We start from the raw sequence: 22,966 nt of genomic DNA on the forward strand, positions 1-22,966 counted from the left end.
ATGGGGGGCTATATGAAGACGCGGACCTATACTGACAAATTTTAGGTGGAAAGTTTTATACCCCCAAGGAAAATTTAATACCAAATTTCACCCATTTCGGAGGGATATTGAGGTCACAACCTTCTGAATACCGGAAATCGGGAGGTACCGTACTATGGGGGCTATATGAAGACTTTGACCTATACCGACAAATTTCAAGTGGAAAGTTTAATACCCCCAAGGAAGACTTAATACCAAATTTCATCCATTTCAGAGGGATATTGAGGACACAACCTTCTAAATACCAGAAATCCGGAGTTACCGTTCTATGGGGGATATATGAAGACGTGGACCTATACCGACAAATTTCTGGTGGAAAGTTGTATACCCCCATGGAAGACGTAATACCAAATTTCAGCCTTTTCGGGGGGATATTGAGGCCACAACCTTCTAAATACCAGAAATCCGGAAGTACCGTTCTATGGGGGCTATATGAAGACGTGGACCCATACCGAAAAATTTTAGGTGGAAAGATTTATACCCACAAGGAAGACTTAATAGCAAATTTCCTCCATTTCGGAGGGATATTGAGGCCACAACCTTCAAAATACCAGAAATCGGGAAGTACCGTTCTATGGGGGCTATATGAAGACGTGGACCTATATCGAGAAATTTCAGGCGGAAATTTTTATACTTCCAACGAAGACTTTATACAAAATGTCAGCCATTTAATTGTGATGTTGAGGCCACAGCCTTCAAAATATCGGAACTCGGGAGGTACCGTTCTATGGGGGCTATATGAAGACATGGACCCATGCTGACAAATTTCAGGTGTAAAGTTTCATACCCCTAACGAAGACTTACAGCCTGTTTCTGTATGTCGAAAGAAGAATGTGTGCGAATGAAACACGCCCGAACTTTAGTTTTCGAAATAGTTTTACCTTTGCTTTTGCTTCAAAACAAAAAAAAAAAATTTGGAAAACACACAAGAGTTTGGATGTGTTTCTTTCGCACACATTATTCTTTCGACATACAGAAACAGGCTGTTAATACCACATTTCAGCCATTTCAGTGGGATTTATAGACCACAAATCCTTGTATATATTTTTGCATATGGTTTTGCATATGCTCGTTTTATGCAAATATGTAAAAATATGTCAAAATATGCACGATATGCAGAATATGCAAACATTTCTGGGCCTAATTCGTTTTATGTTGTGATAAAACGAGTTTCTGTCTAATCAGATTCTGTCTACGACCATCCTAACCATATATGCATTTGCATAGGATTCCGCTGTCTAATCATCGCTCATTTTTATGATCTGGCCCAGCCAACGCAGTCGTTGCATCTCGATACGTTTACATATACTGATGTCGTTGTATAGCAGATAAAGTTCGTGGTTCATACGATATTCACCGTCAACGCAGATTGGCCCGTAGATGTTTCGAAGATTTTTTCTCTCAAACACACCAAACATTGCCTTGTCTGCTTGCGCAAGTACGTACCCAAGCTTCGAAACCGTACATCAGCACGGGCAGTATCAGTGTTTTGTAAAGTGTTACTTTTGTTTGACGATATGTGGCTTTGCTTACTTAAGCCAAAGTAGCATGTTTTAGCCAATATAATTCTTCTTTTTATTTCAGAACTGATGTTGTTTGTTGTGTTTACGGTGGTGCAGAGGTAGACGAAGTTTTTACTACCTCAAAATTATAGGAACCAATTTCAACAGTTGATCCGAGCTCTACGGACGCATTGCGCGTAACAGATTCTCCTTCGATCTTCGCAAAGGTATCATTAACTTCTTTTACTGATCGTCCTATGATGTCTATATTGTCAGCATAAGCAAGTAACATGTGGCTATTGGTGTAGATTGCGCCATTTCTTTTAACGTTTGTCTCTCGTATGACCTTTTCCCGCAGTATGTTGAAGAGATCACACGAAAGGCTGTCTACTTGTCCGAAACCTCTTTTGGTATAAAACAGTTCGGAGCGGTTCTTTCCTCTTTTAACTGAAGATCGAGTGTCAGTTAAAGTCATTTTACGAAGCCGTATGAGTTTTGCGGGGATACATAATTCAGACATGGCTTGGAATACATTTGAACGTAGGGTGTTCGACAGCCCCCTACAACTGCTTTATAATCGACAAAAAGGTGGTAGGTGTCGATCTGCATCTCTTGGTTTTTCTCTAGGAGGGACCAGATATTTGGTCCACGGTGGACTTGTCAGGTCTAAAGCCGCATTGGTACGGTCCAAATATTTCGTTGATCATAGGCTTTAGTCGTTCGCACAATATCCCTTACACTATCTTGTAGGTAATAGGAAGAATACTTATGCCCCTATAGTTTAAGCATACAGTCTTATCTCCTTTCTTGTGGACAGGGCACAGGATGGTCAGGTTGCAATCGTCGGGTACTCGTTCTTCCTGCCAGATGGTGCTAACTAGCTGATGAATACACATTATCAGCGTGTCGCCTCCGGTTTTGAACGGCTCGGCTGGTAGACCATCGGCTCCTGCTGCCTTAATATTCTTTAAGCGGTTTATTGCTGTCTTTACCTCATCTTGCCTGGGCGGTATACATTCAATACCATCTTCTGAGATTAGATCTGTGATATCTTCTCAGTCTTCGCTACTATCGGATACCAACAGTTTGGAAAAATGTTCTTTCCATATCCTGAGCACACTATCTGGATCAGTTACCAAATTACCTTGCTGGTCTCTACAGGAGTATGTGCCTGTACCAAGCAGTTTGATGCTTCACTCTTTGGTATAATTTTCGGACTTCATTCTGACTCTTGTTCATCTCGATCCTTTCACACTCCCGCTTTCCATTTCTCTCTTTTTGCTGCGGAACAGATGTTTCTCCTCTCTGCTTTTCTCCCGATACCCTGTCGTGCGATACGTGTTTCTACAGATTGTAGAGAAGCCTTATATGACGCATTTTTCTCTTCGGTAGCAGCACGACACTCCTGGTATTACCATGGGTTCCTTGGAGCCATGGGTTCTCTGTTATCCAAGTATGGTTTTGCGGCTGTTTGCATGAAGTGGGCAATACTTTGCCATTGCGCTGATATGTTATCGAGACGAGGAGTGTTTTAATTAAGCAATTGGGCCAGTTGAGCCGTTCCTTTGTTGCAACAAGGTAGTGGTCCCAGTCTATGTTTGCTCCTCGAAACGATCGTACATCCAACACGCTCGATGAATATCTTCCATCTATCACAACATGATCAATTTGATTACTTGTTCTTTGATCTGGAGACAGCCAGATGCACTTATGAATATCGAGATGCTTAAATCTGGTACTGCTAACTACCATGTTTTTTAGCAGCTGCAATGTCTATCAGCCTCATACCATTGTCAGATGTTTCACTGTGGAGACTGAATTTCCCGACTGTTGGGCCAAAGATAAGCTTCTCGCATGGTGTATTGACAATAATCTTGCATTAAATTTCTCTAAATGTTTTCATGTCTCATATTATAGAGTGCTTAATCCCATTCAAACGTCCTTTAAAATTGGTCGCATTACTCTTAATAAGCTAACTTCAATTCATGACCTCGGAGTGATTTTTGATTACTCATTGTCATTTGTTCCTCACATGTTATCATTCCAAAAGCTTACAAAATGCTCGCTTTCGTTAAGAGAAACTGTTCAGAATTTACAGACCCTAATACCATTAAATTGATTTATACTGCTTTTGTAAGATCAAAGTTAGAATATGCATCCATTATTTGGGATCCTTATAGTTTGTCCCATATTAACCGTGTTGAGCGAATTCAAAGACGATTCACAAAATTTTGCCCTAAAGCCGATATCTTTTGCTGACTACCTCCATATCGGTCTAGGTGCTTACTTCTTGGATAACAGAGTTTGGAATGTCGCAGAAAATTTCAATCTACTGTATTTATTTATGATTTGATTAACAACAATGTTGATTCACCGGATTTGCTGGCATTAATTCCGTTTTCTGCTCCTTCAAGGATATTAAGATTTATTGACTTGTTTAACATCTCTTTACCTTTGACGCGTACACCTTAAACTCTAAATTTAATAAATCTCAACTTTCAAAAGAATATGAACCCATGCATCGACTTTAGCACTTCAAAAGAATCTTTTAAATCTGAAATATATTATGCTTTAACTTAAACTATAATATTTATTATTGAATTGTCATCTTAGTCTGTAAGGAATTGTAATTCCATTGACAGAATAAATGAAATGAAATATCCTCCTTTCCAATTTTGGCATTAAAATCGCCTAGAATAATTTTATTGTCATGGGCAGGGCAACGGTCATACATTTTTTCTAAGCGCTCATAATATATATCTTTGGTCTGTTCGTACTTGTCTTCAGTGGGAGCATGAGCGCAAATAAAGCTGATGTTGAAGAATTTAGCTTTGCTTTGCTTTAACGAATTGTAGAGAGTCTTTCATTCACTGGGGTGAAGCTGGACACCAGATGTTTTAACCTCCGACCAACTACAAATCATGTTTTTGTCATGGCAGCTATAATAAAGTGCGTCACCTTTAGGTGTTGTTGTGACGCCTTTCCCAATCCATCGTATTTCCTATATTGCAGTAATATCGGCATTGTACTTCTCAAGTTCATCTGCCATTGCATAGACTGCACCTCCTCTATACAGAGTGCGAACATTCAGATTCGCAGATCAATTTCCTTAAAACGTTTGCGGGGTTCGTCAACTTTACAGGGGTTCGTTTTGGTTTTAGCGGAGGGTTACTAACCCGGCGGCCAAACCCAAATTTTTCACGTTCTTATGTGTTAGCTCACTACCTTTAACGGGTGTTAAAGGCAGCTCCTCAGGTGACACCAAGGGGAGGTCATTGTCCACTTGAGGTGAAAAAGGGACCATGATAAATCCTGGGCTTTGCCATTTTAAAGCCGGTCAGGGCCATGCTTGAATAGCATTTTTGGCATCGAACATTTTGCTGGGTTATTTCTATCACTTTTGCAACAACAACTGTATGAAGTTCACTGCAATTATGAAATTATCGCCTAGTCTTAATTTACACTGTATACATAGATATTCTTGTTGTTCTCTTTCTGTCTATCTTGATAATTCAATTGTGCTTCTGCATTGTGACGTCATGCATTGTGACCCTTCTCCCTTATTTACTGCCACAGCCCCATTAGTTGTTTACACTCACCGGTCTGTTTGTATGTATTTATTTGCCAATCGGTCAGCAGTTCGTCTGAACATTGTAGAACCTCCCAGATTAAGGGAACTTGAACGGTCTATGTATCAGCGGACACGTATAAATACGGAACTATAACAGTCAGTGTCATCTAAAGCGGGGTACACACAATCAGTTTTGACTGTCGATTTTTCGGAAATATTGAAAAATATTTTGTGGTTGCCTGATGACTAACAAAAAAGAAACGACCACACTGGCAAGCAACCAATTATTTGAGCAAAACTGACTGTCAAAACTTATCGTGTGTACACCGCTTGAAGAGTACAGAAGTATAGCTTGGTACTTACTAAATATAAGCTGTGTGCTTAATAGCAATCAAAGTCTTGATTCAAAAACTGAAGTAAATAAAGTCAATAAAGCATTTTGGAATCCAAAGCGAACCCTAGTTTTATTTGGTACAAATCGTATCGTAACGTCTACTTAATCCCGTAGTAGGGATAGGTAATGGAAAGCAATAATCGATTTTTAGACTATTAGATTTTGATCGATTTTTCGGACTGGCGATTATTCCAGTTGTCTTAAAACTCAACTTTCGAATTTTTCATAACCATAGAAAATCACTTATAATCGACTATTTGCCGATTTTCGAGTTTTCTGTCGAAAATGTAATACCGCCAAGTCAACAATCTATGGGCAAACTCAAAAATCGATCACAAGATAATCGATTATGCGATTTTCCCTACAGATAAACATCGACTACGATTTTTATACTTTTGACTGCAAAAAATCCATTAATCGGAAGTCGACTTACCTATCCCTAGAATTAAGTTAAACTCTAATTCCGTAACAATAATATAATAAGGGATGATCAATGTTTAGAAATGCTTTTGCGATGTACTAAAGAGTTCTAAATTATTGTCTTTGTTACAAGTTGTGCCTTAGTATTGGTTAGAAAATCTCCATGATTTGGCTGTTATATGTCAAAATATCCAAACAAAAAGCGACAACAGACTGATAAAAAACTTCAAATCAAAATCGGGAGGCTCAATTTTCACCGTAAACGTATGGTCTAGTATTTTTTTTGCTCAGTACAATTGCAGGTATCAGAATAGCGAAGCGCCCCTTAAGATGTTTAAATCGCCCCCACCCTAGCCTGTAACCGCAAAACACCTCTCTATAGTCGAAATGAGAATCTTTCATTTACATGTTCTATAACTTCTTTGAGCTCTGGTGGTAGGTGACAGATTTCCCTGTTTTTCGTTAGCCACAGCAACCATCAGGTTTTCCTTAAAGGGGTCCTTTTATTGTTGAAGAGGTAGTTAAGTTTTTCTTTAGTTTCTTTCTCTTAAATGACCAAAAGTGTACTGTGGAATAATCAGTCCGCCTACTTGGCTCGCGACAAGACCAAAAGCGAACTATGGAATAGTCAGTCCACCTACACAGAAAAAAAATATTTAAAGAATTTTTACATATTTTCGTTCGTGATGTAGTTTTTTCATACTGTACAGGTACCTCACATAAAATACATGTGCACTTTCATATATACATCCGAAAGCCACTATTTTTTCAAAAATATGGAAGATTTTCATGAGATGCAAAATCACTTTCTTATATTTTCCCTACATTCTCTCACAATTCCTCTCTTGTTTGGTAAACGCTCACTACTTTGTTCTCGTTTTCATCGTCCCACCATCCAAAAACCACGACACAACCCCCACCATCGTCTCACCGTCACATTGAGACTTTATCAACAAACCACAACACACACAACAACTACCACTGCCGCAACAATTTTTGTTAGTTAACTATCAAACCAAACAACTACAGTGCGTTTGGTGTCGAGAAACCAAAGTTCGTATAGTCAAATACTTCGCAACTACAAATTTGTAATTTCTTTAATATAAAGGCAACATCTAATATATCAACCTAATGTTGATTGACTCAACATGTATGTACATATGGTTCATATTGTTCTGCTATGCTCACAAGACGATAACAACTCAGTGGAAGTTATTAGAAGTGGTAAATTACAATATTACAAAATAAAAGCATTAATAAAAAGCAGCAAAATGTGTCTCTGGTTTGGTTTGGGGTGGTGGTGAGTGGCGGGTTGTTGTTAGACGATAAAAACAAAAACAACTCGCCAAAATTCATTTTTTTTTCAATCTCTCAGAAGAAACCAGTATTTTTGCCTTATGAAACGCGTTCTTGAAATGCAGAACTTTGGCAAGACTTTATGAACACTATTCTCATAATACAGTAATTTTTTTCTGTGTACGTGGCTCGCAAAAAGAGCCTCCTCCTTCCTCAATATGACTTGGGATCGTCTCTGGCTTTGAAGACTCCTCTTCGCTAAAACAGTGAAGACATGATTGATTTGCCAAGTCTAAAGCTACACTAATATGCTCTGCTAGTTAGGTTTACATTCTGACTAAGTTACTTATCGCAAGCATTTAACTTACCGCTTTTAACGTGGTTTTGTGGTCGCCATAAGGACCCACTAAGCCTTACGGAATAATATGACGAGTAATATCCCTTTCCTGGTTGTTAAATCGGATATTTATTGATGTAAAACTAATTTATGATCTACTGATGTTTAAATACGATAAGAGGGGTTTAAATAGCAAATTGTAGATGGGATAATTGACGTTAGAGGATCGGCAACAAGGGTTCAGTATTCGTGGTTGGAAGCTTCGTACGAGATAAGTGACTGATAGAGTGATAGGGCTCAACGATTCGTTGTTTGGTTCGGATGTAGAATGATTTGCAGTTCAGTAGTAGACAATTCGAGAATGTTGGGGCTCGGTGATTTGTTGCTGGGTAGTAGACGATCTGATGATGTTCAGGGACTCGGTGAATCGTTGCTGCGATTTGAAGGTAATCGGGAACTAGAGGATTCGTTGTTTGTGTTGCTAACGTTCGGGTACCCCACGTTCATGCGGTGGGTAGTCGTGTCGTTCATGTTGAGCTTGATCGGCCATCGGTAATTCAGTGATCGGGTTGAGTTGGTTAGGCCATTCGGCGTTCGTGTTGAGGTGGTTCGGCATTTCGGTGTTCAGCGTTCGGATTGGTTGTTTGGCCACTCGGGGATTCGTGTTGAAGATGTTCGGTGTTCGGCCACTCGGTGATTCAGCATTCGGGTAATCGGCGCTATCTTCTAAAGTATATTAGAAGTACCGACTAGTGGAACAACACCCGAAGTTAGAGTGGAACAACACCCGAGAGTGCACAGAGAAAAATATTTCAAGAATTTTTACATATTTTCGTTCGCGATGTAATTTTTTTGATACCTCACATAAGATATATATACAGTTCCTTATATCTACCCGAAAGCCACTATTGTTTCAAAAATATGTAACATTTTCATGAGATGCAAAATCACTTTCATATTTTTCCCTACATTCCCATTATTTGCTCTCATATTTCCTCTCTTGTTTGGTAAATGCCATCAACGTTGTTCACTTTTTCTCTTAAATGGTTCCATGGTCTCACCATCACATTGACACTGTATCAACAAACCACAACACAACAACCTGGCTGAAATACAGCTAAACGTGGTTTCTCCCCCCCCCCCACTGTCACATTGAGCCTATAGCAGTGCTCACCAACCCCTAAAAATGCAACCGCTCTGTTTGTGTTAGTCACACACACGAGATTGTGTCTCCCTCTCTCGATAAACATCGTGTGCGTTAATTCATTGTTTTCTTGCTAGGAAACAAAGATGATCAGTGGTGAAATTAACGTTGAAATTCACCATAAATGAGATTGTGTGGGTTCACACAGTAAGAACTCGCGAGGCCCGTGGTGAGGGACACTGGACTATATCAACAAACCACAAAAACACACAACCTGACCGAAGTACAACTAAACGCTTTACGCAAAAATACCATCGTCGTAACAAACCAAACAACTACAGTGCGTTTGGCGCCGAAAAAAACAAAGTGATTGGCTGTACGAAAAAGTTCGCATCTACAATTTTTAATTTTTTTTTATAAAGGTCACATCTAATATCTCAATCTAGTGATGATAAACTCAACATGTATGTACATATGGTTCATATTGTGCTTACTATGCTCACAAGACAATAACAACTACAGCGAAAATTATTAGAAGAAGCGGAAAATTCAATAATACAAAATAAAAGCATTAATAAAAAGCAGCAAAATTTCTCTCTAATTTGGTTGGTGGTGTGTGGTGGTTGTTAGTCAATAAAAATAAAACAAATCGCCAAAATTGTTTGTTTTTCAATTTCTCAGAAAAGCAGTATTTTTTGGTTTATGAAAGGCTTTCATGAAAAGCAGAAATTTGAACCTTGGCAAGTTTTTTTTCCTTCCAAAGACATGCATGTTAACCCAACAGCACAGCATAATTTCATCCAATGTTCTTGTAGAAAGGAAAATTGATATTTAAATGTTTTATTCGTGACATTTCAAAGGATTTGCTGATTATTATTATCATCGCATTTTGCATAGGAAAGTAACATTCTTTGTGTTTTCCTCTCTAAGGTGGTTCTAACTGTTTTTATACCCTCAGCCTTTAGGCTAAAGAGGGTATATACACTTTGATACGACCAAAAAAGTGCCTCATCGAAATAATGGTTTTAGACCCCAAGTATGTTTGTACGATATCCGTTTCTCACAATTTTGAGTCGATCTAGCAATGTCCGTCTTTCTGTCTGTCTGCCTGTCTGGCTTGTGCGCACGATAACTCTCGAACGGATCCATCGATTCGGTTCAAGTTTTGGGTATCGAAATATTTTGTCAAGGTTTGATATAAGTTCGAAGATGGGCCATATCGGTCCACTCCTTCAGGTAACTCCCCCACAAAGGTTCAAAATTGTTTGCCAAGATTGTGGGCATGATAACTCTAGGAGGGAGTAACCGAATTGAGCCAAACTTTGCTATTGGTAATATTACTTTCAGGCATAGATCGGGTTCTAATATGGACTATATCGGTCCACTCATTTGGGTACCTCCCACACAAATTTTGGAAAAAGTATAGTTTAACAACTCCTCTCTGATCTTATTAATTTGTGATGCAGCAGATTGACTTGCGGCCCCTGTTACGACGTTGTAATTTTTTTTTTCGTGGGCAAGTCCATACTTCCTGAGATAATGACCCAAAAAGGTGCAGAAAATCCTACCGGCACCACCTAAACTGGCTAATGTTCAAAATAACCTTTTTAAAGAGAAATCGATTTAGCTCAAACTTGTAAATTGAAAAATAAAATTGTAATATATTTAAATTCAGAAAATTAAGTACAACATTTTTAATTATATAGTCTGTAAGGAAAACATCCATAGACTAATAAAGAAAAAACATTATTTCCTACAGATTTGTGTTAGGTCCGAATATGTACTACATCGGATCACTCCTACGGGTACACCCTACCCAAAGTTTGGACAAAATGCCCTCGTCTTAGATCATTCTGAAGTTTGTTGCAACATGTAGTTTTTTGCGGCCCTTTCCATCCTAGAAAATTTTCCCAACAGCTCAAAAACCTACAGAAGTATTGTGTTACCTTTTTTCTTCGGGAACGTGGCTGACGGTATATCTCTGTCGGCTCAGCTGACTGATACTTTCTTACTTGTTTGTTTTCGTTTTTTATTTCACATTTATTTAGTCTTTTGCTGTCGACACTTCGTTGTCGTGGGGTTCAAGAACGTCAGCGACATTTTTCTGTGGTTCTTTTTATTTCATTTCCGTTTCCGCATGTTTTGCTTTACTAACAATATTGTTGCTCAAGCGCCCACAGGCACGTACGTAAACACACACATTCACCTTTCTTTGCACATCAATGAACGGCACAGCTGGTGCTCACTTTATACAAAAACAGAAAAAACGAGGAAAAAGCAAAATGTTTACTTGAGTTTTTGGCCTCAGGTTATTGTTACCCATTTCTGGCTTTCGTGGTATCGTTACACTGCTCTGGTTTTTTCTGTCATTTGTAAAGCAAATGTCGTCTCGATGTTTTTGTGGGAGTTTTTAGAATAAAAACGAAACGAAAACTAATTTTAACAATCCTCGCAAAAAGTAAATAAATAACATGTTTAAGCTTAATGCAGTTTTAATGGTTTAAAGTGTGCCTCCGATCTTAAAGAACTTCCTTCCTTTTGGGAATTACTATGTGGTATTGGGGACGCACAGTAATGTTTAATAAAATGAGCAATATTTATGAAAATTAACTACCACATTTGAATCGAGTTTAAAATTTTATATAGTCCCCATATAAAACGAACGACCGTTTTGAGACATGGAGGGAAAATATCCATACATAAATTAGTCAACATAGGTCGGAGCTATAATAGTCTACTCTCTTTTAAGTATTTTGAAGCGTTTTCAATTATTTGAAATTGCAAGTTCCCCGTATTTCTATCTATTCTATTTCTATTGGTAATGTTAAAGCCAGTTAGTTGTAGCCGTATTTCTCTATTATTTTGTCTGAAATTTGCCACATCAACTTTTCCCTCCTTCAACCCTCCTTCATTCTAAAATACTCTAATTGGTTGTTGTAGCAACGCTGGCCCATTACAAAACATTTGTTCCATAACTAAGACAAAGATCTCCAACTCTCTCTATTTACTGCTTCGCTTTCTGGAATACTGTGCCTTTTCCCACTTGTTTGCGCCTTCATCCACTCATTTGCTCTATCTAAGCTTAGGCCTTCCAATTCTGCGTGCACCCGCCTTTTATGGCCTTATGATATGGCCTAGCCAACGCAATCGTTGCATCTCGATACGTTTATCTATACTGATGTCGTTGTATTGGCATTGCTCGTCGACACCATCAACTTCTCGCCGTTAACCGCCAGACCCACTTTAGAAGATTCCCTTTTCGACTTTTTCAAATGTATCAGTTACTTCCTTTACCGATCGACCCATGATGTCAATGTCATCGGCATAAGCTAGTAACATATGGCTGGTTGTATATATCGTGCCACTTCGTATGCATATTATCCCTGACACTATCTTGTATGCAATGGGGAGAAGACTTATAGTTAGAGCATACAGCATTATCTCCTTTCTTGTGGACATGGCACAGGAACCTGACCATGTTTCAATCCTCGGGTGCTCGTTCTTCCTGCCAGATGGTGCTAACTAGCTGATGAATACACCTTATCAGCGTGTCGCCTCCGGTCTTGAACAGCTCGGCCATCGGCTCCTGCTGCCTTATTATTCTTCAGCCAGTTTATTGCTGTCTTTACCTCATCTTGGCTGGGCGGTATACATTCAATACCATCTTCTGGGATTGGATCTGAGATATCTTCGTCGTCTTCGCTACTATCGGATACCAACGGTTTGGAGAAATGTTCTTTCCATATCCTGAGCACTCTATCTGTATCAGTTACCAAATTACCTTGCTGGTCTCTACAGGAGGGTGTGCTTGTCCCAAAGCCATCAGTTTGATGTTTTAATCTTTGGTATAACTTTCGAACTTCATTCGAACTTCTTTCACACTCCCGCTTTTCCATTTCTCTCTTTTTCCTGCGAAAAAGACGTTTCTCGTCACTACTTTTTTTCCAAACATCTCTCGTGCGCTACTCGTTGCTACTGATTGTAGAGTAGCCCTATATGCCGCATTTTTCTCTTCGGTAGCAGCACGACACTCCTGATCATACCATGGATTCCTTGGTGAAGGTCTCTGGTATCCAAGTATGGATTTTGCGGCTGTTTGCAAGGAGTGGGCAATGTTTTGTTATTGTTCTGATATGTTAGGAGTGCTTTCATTAAGCAATTGGGCTAGTTGAGCGGAATATGCTGTGGCTATCTGTTGTGTTTGTAGCTAACCAATCTCCCATTTCCCAGACGTGTGTGTTCTTACCTTATTCGCTACGTTTAAACTGGTACGCACCTGGTGGTCCGAGGCTATGTTGGCTCCTCGGAACGATCGCACATCCAGCACGCTCGATGAATGCCTTCCATCTATCACAACGTGAACAATTTTATTTCTTGTTCTTTGATCTGGAGACAACCAGGTGCCCTTATGAATACCGAGATGCTTAAATCACTATAGAGACTGAATTTCCCGACTTTTTCCCAAAGATATTCTCCTTTCCAATTTTGGCATTAAAATCGCCTAGAATAATTTTAATGTCATGGGCAGGGCAACGGTCATAAGCTTCTTTTAAGCTCTCGTAAAATATATCTTTGGTCTGTTCGTCCTTGTCTTCAGTGGGAGCATGAGCGCAAATAAAGCTGATATTGAAGAATTTTGCTTTTAACCGGATTGTGGCGAGTCTTTCATTAACTGGGGTGAAGCTGGAGACCACATGTTTTAACCTCCGACCAACTACAAGTCCGCAACCAAACTCATGCTTGTGTCATGGCACCTATAATACAGTGCGTGACTTTTAGGTGTTGATGTGACGCCTCCCCAATCCATCATATTTCCTCTATGGCAGTAATGTCGGCCTTGCATTTTCCAAATACATCTCCATAAAGAGTGCGAACATTCCAGGTGCAGATTCGCAGATCATGGTTCTTAAAACGTTTGCGGGGTTCGTCAACTTTAGAGGGTTTGTTTTTCTTTTCTTTCGTTTTTTCATAGTAGGCTGCTTTTTCTAGGGGAGGGTTACTAACCCGACGCCCAAACCCAAGTTTTTAACGTTCGTATGGGTGAACGCGCGGCACATATTAGCTCACTACCTTTAACGGGTGTTAAAGGCAGCTCCACGGGGAGGTCAGTGTCCACTTGAGATGAAAGAGGGACCACGATAAATCCTGGGCTTTGCGATGTTAAGGCGGTCAGTACCGTTCCTTGATATCCTACATCCCCTACGTCACCCAGTGCACACGCAGGATATTCATTGGGTATCGTGCTATCAATTCGGGCCCTATACGAATTAAGGCGGCTGCACCGTGCATGCGTGTTTACCTTGACTGCTGGTGTTTACCTTCTACTTCTATGGATGAGGGTTGCCTGGACAGCTGCATCAACGTAAATGCTATCCAAGTCTATGTGATGTGCTCGTTGATCATGAGTTCATCTTTTGTACCTTTAGACTTCTCTCTAGATCATGAATATATCTATGCATCGACAACATCGGTAACATTTTCTGTAACATCATGGCAGATTTGAATATTATTCCACTGCGTAGTATTAATATTTGCATACCACGCAGGCGCCGCATGACTTACGACAGATCTATTGCTTTGTAAGAAGTCAATAAAAGTTTCTTTGTCAGCACCCCAAGTGCTGACGGCCACCGACATGGATTTTCACTTCTGGCAAAAAACTGTGGCTTGCACGGACGTCTTATGTATGTTATCGACTTAAGCTTGGGGTAGTCAGTGGAAGGAATCAGGACACAATAGACAAATATATTCAGACAGAACTCATTTCAGCCGTTCAGGCGGTGAACAGTGTGGAAGTGGTTTTAGCGGCGGATATTTTCATGTTCCTCAGGTATACAGTCAGCTGTGTAGATATTTAACATATCACATATGTCATTAGCAGTGAGATTCGACGTCAAGATCGTAGGCGGACCAGACGGAAGTTCAGAAAGATAGAGGTTAAACAGTTTTTGAGTGCTTCTAGAATCCTTTCAATTGGCGACAGGAGGGAAATCGGCCTGTACGAGTCACCTTTGCAGTTATCAATGCCAGACATCAGTATTGGACCACCCAGTAAATTTTTTATGGTTCTGTTACAATACTGATTCGTAGCGACGTTTCGGATGACATCTGCAACATCGCTCATGGTAAATTGTGGTGGTACCTCCTCGGCGTTCGCTATGGTGTAGCACATTCCTCTTTCCCCTATCACTCTCGCAGCGCTCTATAAATGGCCGCTTAAAATAACACGCGCAACTCTTCGGATCTGTCACTGTCACGCCGTTAAAAGTAACAGCCGCTCTATCATCCTACTTTCCCGGAGTCGAGAATGATTTAACTGTTCTCCAAAATTAGCTTAATCCTGAACCAATCATACCTGCTAGCCTGTTGACTTCAAGGGTATTCTCTCTTAATCTTGGGTTTTCAGAGTCAGTACGGCGAAGATCATAATGCTCATTTGTTAGTCCTGTCGCTTCTGTAGGGAAATTTACTCTAATTTCAAGTATTTAACCAGTGGCAACAGCTGTGGTCATGTGCCGAAAAATTATTCTCTCAGCTACACGAGGATCTGGGGGAATGGATACCTCTCTTAAGCGATGATTGGTAAATTCTCTGAACCCTTACCAATCAGGTTTTCCATGGTTTAGAAAAGAACGGCGGTCAAAGGTTATGAAGTCGGTTGGTCTGTCACTGAAGACGATGATAGGTAGGTGGTCTGATCTGAAGTAAATGATCTATTACCAAAACATGTATTTTATCAGACTGGGTGCCACAATGGTGATGTTTGGCTCCTCATAGGAGCGTCTAGTTGAAGTCGGTTGGTCTGTTAACGGATACGATGATAAGGAGGTTGTCAGAGCTGAGGAAAATGATTACCAGGACATGTCATTTATCAGACTGGGTGTGGCAATGGTGTGTTTGACTCCTTGTAGGTGCGTCTTCGTTCACTGTGCTCTGTACCCCTCTGATCATTGCCTAGGATGGGATGCCAAAGTTCAAAAAGAGCATGCATGCCATTAGAACCAGACGGGCAAACTAATACCAGGCACATAATGCAAGGCACAACATTCATCGGTGGTAGGTGTACATTTAGCAACTCTTCCTCTTCAATTCCATACTTAACTGAGTCAAGTCAAGCCAGATAGGTCTGTACTAGGCAGCCTGGGGCTCAATTCTGTTTCTATGAAAAGGTGAAATGAAAACTTTTATAAAGGAAAAAACTGTCAAATGAAAAAAATTATAAAGGAAATATTTTTCTTTTTAGGTTTTCATAGAACAAGAATCCAGCCCCTGGTGTACAATGAAAACAAGTTCTCCTCCATTTCTTGTACGATCCTTCGCAAAACGTTGTAACTATCACAACGATGTATGCTACAGGTGACAGTGGGCTTCTTCCTAAATAGTGGCGATTTCTCAGACTCACCAAGTCAACAATTTTGCTGACTTTGCAACTGAATTCCAGGAACGATGCATTTCAGAGGCGCTGACTACCAAATCGTATTCTGCCGACGAAGTTGGATGCATGCTGGGAGATGTTTTGGCGCAGCAAACATCAATCTAGCTCCTATCGGAATGGGTGGCGGCTAAGAACATTACATCTTCGGAAATGCTCTCAATCCCTTCATATATTACATTGCACCGATGTTGACATGTGGCGGATGCGGATCTAGCAAACCGAACGGCCCCGGGTTTTTCACTATGACGTCATGGACTACAAGAACTCGGAGCAGTAACTCATGTGAATATTGCAATACACGAACAACAACATATAATTATGTCAGTTTCTATAAAAAAATAACGTATTACCTAAGCACAACTACTGTGTCATACGTATTTAAAGCGATAGGTATATTCTCAAAAAATAAATTCCAAAAATTATCCACTGATGTAATGTTCATATACATTTCTATGTACATACTTATGTATGCAAATCGTAACTCATAATATGTAACTATGAACATTTTGTTCATTTAAATGTTGCCGTTGTTTTCGAGTGTTAACCTGTCACCACCCCTGTGCTGCGGGTTGTATTTGGCTTTGTGTAGGCTGTCCCTAATGAATTTTCGCTGGAAATGTATGTACATATGCATGTATTTTATTTTATGTGCAGGAGCATACGTTAAAGTAGGTTTACTTATAACTATGGTGGTATCAACATACAAACTACTAGACACTATAACCGTACGGTTTGTTATAGTCTCTAACCATGAGAACTTCTGGAATGTGTTGAATGTTAATATTGTTTAATTCCTAAAAATGGTTTTAGTCTGCTAAATACTTTGTTTATACGTTTTGACTTCCTACGTGGGAGCAAGTTGTGTCCAATTTTTTGGGTTACAGAGATGGGATGGGTTACGAGATGGAATAGTACGTTGATATAAAAGAAAATTATTTAAAAATATTCGCAATGATGACATTAAACCAACGAACCTATGATATTAATAAGGACGTGTTTGTTTGAATTAAAAATTCGACATAACTAAGTGAAGTAGATCGTTGATAAGTTTCCTCTGTGGTTTTATCAACAGTGGTCACAAAACTTCTCCACGAAATATTGTAACGGTACATGCCGATTTTAGGTATTTTAAAGATATTAGCCACTTTTTTCGACCGAACTACCTGTAATTTGAGATTCCCAGTGGTCACAAAACTTCTCCACTAAACATTGTCAACATATGTCCATGTTGTGGTATATCCCCCATATAACGGGGCTTGCCGATTTTCGGTATTTTCAATTTTAAGAAACATTTTTGACCGAAGTACTGCAATTTGACATTTGAAGTCCCCAGTGGTCACAAAAATTCTGCACAAACATTTTCAACATACTGTAACGATCAAAAGTCGTTGCCTCGTTTTTGATTACAAGATCTCTTATTTATTTCATCATTATATTGAAATAAATAAATTTATAATCATCAATTTAAATTAACGGACGCGAATCTAATCAACAGAAAGTCAACGAGGCCCTGGCGGCCAATAGTATAACTAAACAACGACACCATACTATCAGCTGGGCAAACAACGACACCATACTATCAGCTGGGCAAACAACGACACCATACTACCAGCTGGCGTAGCTGTGTCGGAGTGATGGCCAGTCAAAAGGAGGTTGCAAACAGACAATCGGGGCAGTCTGTTGATGGCTGGTGTGCTAAGTGGGGTTTACAACGTTCCCTTGGCAAATTGTAGATGTAGTTTATTAGTAGTTCTGTGGAGTTGAGTGGGGTTTATAACGTTGCCCTCGGCTAAACAGAAAATAGTAGTGTTGTTGTTTAGAGTCAAGTGGGGTTTACAACGTGCCCTTGACTGTAGGCATATTGTGTAGTGTTGTTGTTTAGAGTCAAGTGGGGTTTACAACGTGCCCTTGGCTTTAGGCATATTATTTGTGGAGTGTTTGGAGTCAAGTGGGGGATTACCGTGCCCTTGGCCTCAGACATATTTGTGGAACGTGTGTGTGTGTTTAGAGTCAGGAGGGGGATTGCCGTGCTCCTGGCTTTAGACATCTGTGTGTGTGGGTGTTCGAAGTCAAGTGGGGGATTGCCGTGCCCTTGGCTTCAGACATATATGTGGAACTTGTGTGTGTTTAGAGTCAGGAGGGGGATTGCCGTGCCCCTGGCTTTAGACATCTGTGTGTGTGGGTGTTCGAAGTCAAGTGGGGGATTGCCGTGCCCTTGGCTTCAGACATATTTGTGGAACGTGTGTGTGCGTTTAGAGTCAGGTGGGGGATTGCCGTGCCCCTGGCTTTAGACCTATTTGTGTAGTGTGTGTGTTTGCAGTCAAGTGGGGGATTGCCGTGCCCTTGGCTTCCAACGTATATACAACTGTAGTTCCGTGTCAACGTTCTTCGGCTTCTGCTGTGCCAAACAGGTTACCAACAATTCTACCGTCAGTATTCATCGGGACGCTGCCGTCGCAAAGCCGATGCCAACTATTCTGCCGTCAACATTAATCGGACCGCTACCGTGCCAAAGCCGCTGTCAACTATTCATCATCATAATAATGCTCAATATAGTGTTGTGTAAAGTGTATTTTTTTTAATAATAAATAAAGGATTGTTTATAACGTTTTAAAGAAAAATAAACTGTGTGCCTTCCCTCTCTCTAATGCCCTATACCAAATAAATTCTTGTGACGACCCTGGCCCCGCTGAACCCACCCCAGCTTCAAAGTGAAAATAATACGTAGTCACAATACATATGTCTATATTTTGTCTATATACCTTCCGATTTTACCTATTTTAAAGATATTGGCTACATTTTTTGACCGAAATACCCGTTTTTGGACTTTTTAGATTTTTAGTGGTCACAATCGTTCCCCAACTAAAATTGTCAACATAGCGGTACCTTCCGATTTTAAGTATTTAGAGGATATTTCCTACATTTCTTACATAACTACCGGTACTTCATCGTTTTAATTAATGTCTTGACCTCGTTTTGGTATTGACCAGTTCTAGTGCTCACGTTTTTCTTGCTCTTTCTTCTGAAAATATGCTTCTCTTTTCTACTCTTCTTCCGATGTTTTTTCATTGGAGCCCTGTATGCCGCGTTCTTCTCTTAAATAAATAAAATTTCCCCCAGAAATTTGTCGGTATAGGTCCACGCCTTCCTAAAGCCCCCATAGAACGGTACCACCCGATTTTGGGTATTTTGAAGGATTTAGCCTCATTATATCACCGAAATGGCAAAAGTTTGGTACTTAGTCTTCGATGTGAGAATTAAACCTTCCCCACGAAAATTTTTCGGTATAGGACCACGCCTTCCTATAGCCCCCCTAGAATGGTACTACCCGATTTTCGGTATTATGAAGGTTATAGCCCCATTAACACACAGAAATGGCCGAAATTTGGTATTTAGTCTTCGTTGGGTGTATAAAACTTTCCCCCGGAGATTTTTCGGTATAGGTCAACGCCTTCATGTAGCCCCTATAGAACGGTACCTCCCGATATTCCGTATTTTGAAGGTGGTGCCCATAATTATCCACCGAAATGGCTGAAATTTTGTATTTGGTCTTCACATGGGGTATTAAACGCTTCATATGAAATTTGTAGGTATAGGTCCACGCCTCCACATAGCTCCCATAGAACGGTACCACCCGATTTTTGTTATTTTGAAGGTTTTAGATTCATTATCACACCGAAATGGCTAAAATTTGCTTCTTCGTCTTCGTTGGGGGTATAAAACTCCCAGAAATTTGTCGGTATAGGTCCACGCCTTCATATCGACCCCATATAACGGTACCTCCTGATTTCCAGTATTTTTAAGGTTGTGGCCACAGAAACCCAACGAAATGGCTGAAATTTGGTATATAGTCTTTGTTGGAGGTAAAAGCCTTTCTGGCTGAAATTCGTCGGTATAGGACCACGTTACGATATAGCCACCATAGAACGGCATCTCCCGATTTTCGTAATTCCGAAGGTTTGTTATTTACTTTTCCATGTTATTTAATTTCAGTATAGATCCGCGGTTTTTTTTATCCGCCATAGAAGCGTACTTCTTGATTTTACCGAAATATCGGAAGTTTGGTATTCAGTCTTCTCTGAGTCTAAAAACTTTCCCCCAGAAATTTGTATGTATAGATCGCCGTTTTGATATAGCCCACATTGAACGGTGCAACCCGAATATCGGTATTTTGAAGGTTAGCCACATAGTTTTACCGAACGTGCTGAAATTTGGTATTTAGTCTTCTTCATAAACGAAAGGAAACTAATTGTTCCAGTTTACTTCAATTCAACTCGTGGTGGAGGGTATAACAAATTCAGCCTGGCCAAACTTAACCCCGTTCTTACTTGTTAGCATTAAAATCTCCTAGAACAACATTAATATCATGTCCAGGTGGAATGATTTCTCTATCTTTCTCCAGGTGCTCGTAGAAATTATCCTTGGTCGGTTGGTCTTTCTCTTCGGTAGGGGCATGGACGCAGATGAGACTGTTGTTAAAGAACTATGCTTTTATAAGGAGTGTGGCAATTCTCTAATCGACCAGAGTGAAGCTGGAGACCAGGATTTTAAGCCACCGATTTACCATAAATCAAACACCTAGCTCATGTTTCGTTCGATGGCAGCTATAATACAGTGGGTAATCGTTTGTGATCTTTACATCTGCACGATTTCGTCGCACTTCTTGTAAGGCGATAATAACATCTTTGTACTTACCAAGTACATCCTCCAATGTGCAAACTGCACCTAATCTGTACAGAGTCCACACATATTACTCGAGGACTCAATCAGGGTAAGCGGTGCGATATAGGAGTATTGGTGGCTCTTTACTTGTTAAAAGCATTTAATACTGTAAGCACTCGACGCTGTTTGAGGGCATTGTGTAGACTACCCTCCGGCCAAGTTTGAAACGTTGCATAATCATTTACAAGAAGTTCAAGCCACGTGGTGTGAAACAGGGAGTTCCGCAAGGTACAATGACCTCTTAGAAACTGTTTAACATATACCTTTCCTGTATTTCACACCCTCCACACGGCATTGAGATTGTAACGCAAGCGCATGATTGCACGTTCTTGGCGTCAAACCTTATGTCATTTGTGAAAGGCTGAACTTTCATTTGACTGATCTTATGACATCCCAGCAAAATGTTCGATGCCAAAGATGTCATTCAATCTGATCTGACATGTCATCTTTTTAGGATCTTCATCGATGAATTTTATATGAGCGTGGACCCCAAAAGATCCTATTCATTTTTGAATCCAAAGAATGTCATTTACACCGATGTTTTGACATGTCATTTTCACCTATGCTTTGACGTGTCATTTCCATCGATGCTTTGGCGTGTCATTTTCACCAACCCTTTGCAATGACACTATGATTACGACGAGAGTTTTAACAAGATTGGTTATGATTTCGAGTCTCCGACAACATCAAGCCTATTGTAAATAATTAATCTTATATATCTAGAATAAAAATGGGTATAAATAAAAACACAACATTTATCTCTATTGGATCGATGGAATGGGTTCAAATGCTGATGCAAAGATCGTATCTTTCACGACTTCCTTTGCATGGGTTCAAATGCTGATGCAAAGATCGTATCTTTCACGGCTTCCTTTGAACCAACGCAAAAGATCCAGTGAAATCATGACATCTGATAGAACCACTTCCATAAAATTTTGCTGGGATCTTTCCACGCGAGGAATAAGGAAATATCGATCAGATGAGGAGTTATTACGACGTGAAAATTTTGGGACCCAATCGATTATGGATGGAAGATTAACAAAAAAAAATTGAGAAACTTCAACATTGTATCCAAAAAAATTCAATCAATTAGCAACATGCTGGCAAAAAGATGGCCATAATCATAATTATGTTTTACACCGAATGTTTTTATACCTTCCACCATACTATGGAGGGTATAATTAAAATTGTCATTCCGTTTGTAACACATCGAAATGTTTGTGGGAGACCCTATAACTTATGTATATATGTATATTAGGGTTATAACTTTTGTGAAAATGTTGCAAATATCAAAAATACCACCGCATAGACGTGTAGAGCATGAAAAACTACTATGAAATATGGTGTAATTTTTAGGCATTTTTGACAATATTGCAATTTTTTGTTTTTCTTTATAAACTCTCGAATTTTATGTTTATATTTTCTGTACCTGTCGGTCAAGAAAATATATGGTCATATGCAACGAAGTCGCAAAAGTTACAGACTGTTTTTCATGATTTTGCCTATGAGAATCGTATTTGTTTCTATAAATATTTATTCAAGTAAAGCAAATTTAAAATTTTAAATGAAAAAATATCAAAAAGGCTTTAGTAATCGCAGTCGATGCGAAAACTTTTTTCACCGAATCGAACTAAAACACCCGTTTTCATTATCAGGACAATATTCCGCACATAGTACTGTCGTGGTATTTTTTGGTTATAGCCCTAATGTATATATTTGTGATCAGCTTACAATTCGAACTCAAACTAATAATGTCCATCCGTCTGTCTGTCGAAATCAAGTTACAGCTCGCAATTTTTAAGATAGAGCTTTACAATTTGGTACGGAAGTCTCTGTTACTCCTATGATGAGTTGTGTATATATCGGTCCACGTTTTGATATAGTCCCCATACAACGGGTTTTCCCAATTTTCACTTTATTGAAGGTATTTGGCTCCAATATTTATGGTAACATGGGGCGCCTTCGCCACGTTTTTGTTCAAAATGTTCTCATATCGACACCGTTAAAGTTTTTTCAAATATTATTTTTGGTAAAAATAGTAGCATATCTTGACTATATGTTCTGATATATGAATGGTTATAATTTTGTTTTTATAATATTATTTTT

The 22,966-nt window shown here is 39.5% G+C and overlaps 1 protein-coding gene across 1 annotated transcript in view; it reads left to right on the forward strand.

The window, feature by feature from the left end:
• Positions 1–18,704, forward strand: part of LOC141389563 (uncharacterized) — a 53,863-nt gene extending 35,159 nt beyond the window's left edge. The window contains exon 2 of the mRNA XM_073961257.1: positions 18,550–18,704. Coding sequence (XP_073817358.1) covers positions 18,550–18,704 — 155 coding nt within the window. The remainder of the gene's footprint in view (positions 1–18,549) is intronic.
• The last annotated feature ends 4,262 nt before the right edge of the window (positions 18,705–22,966 follow it).

Source organism: Musca autumnalis, unplaced genomic scaffold (genome assembly GCF_047663935.1).
Source record: "Musca autumnalis isolate F117 unplaced genomic scaffold, ASM4766393v1 scaffold_1, whole genome shotgun sequence".
Taxonomy (NCBI): Eukaryota; Metazoa; Arthropoda; class Insecta; order Diptera; family Muscidae; genus Musca; species Musca autumnalis.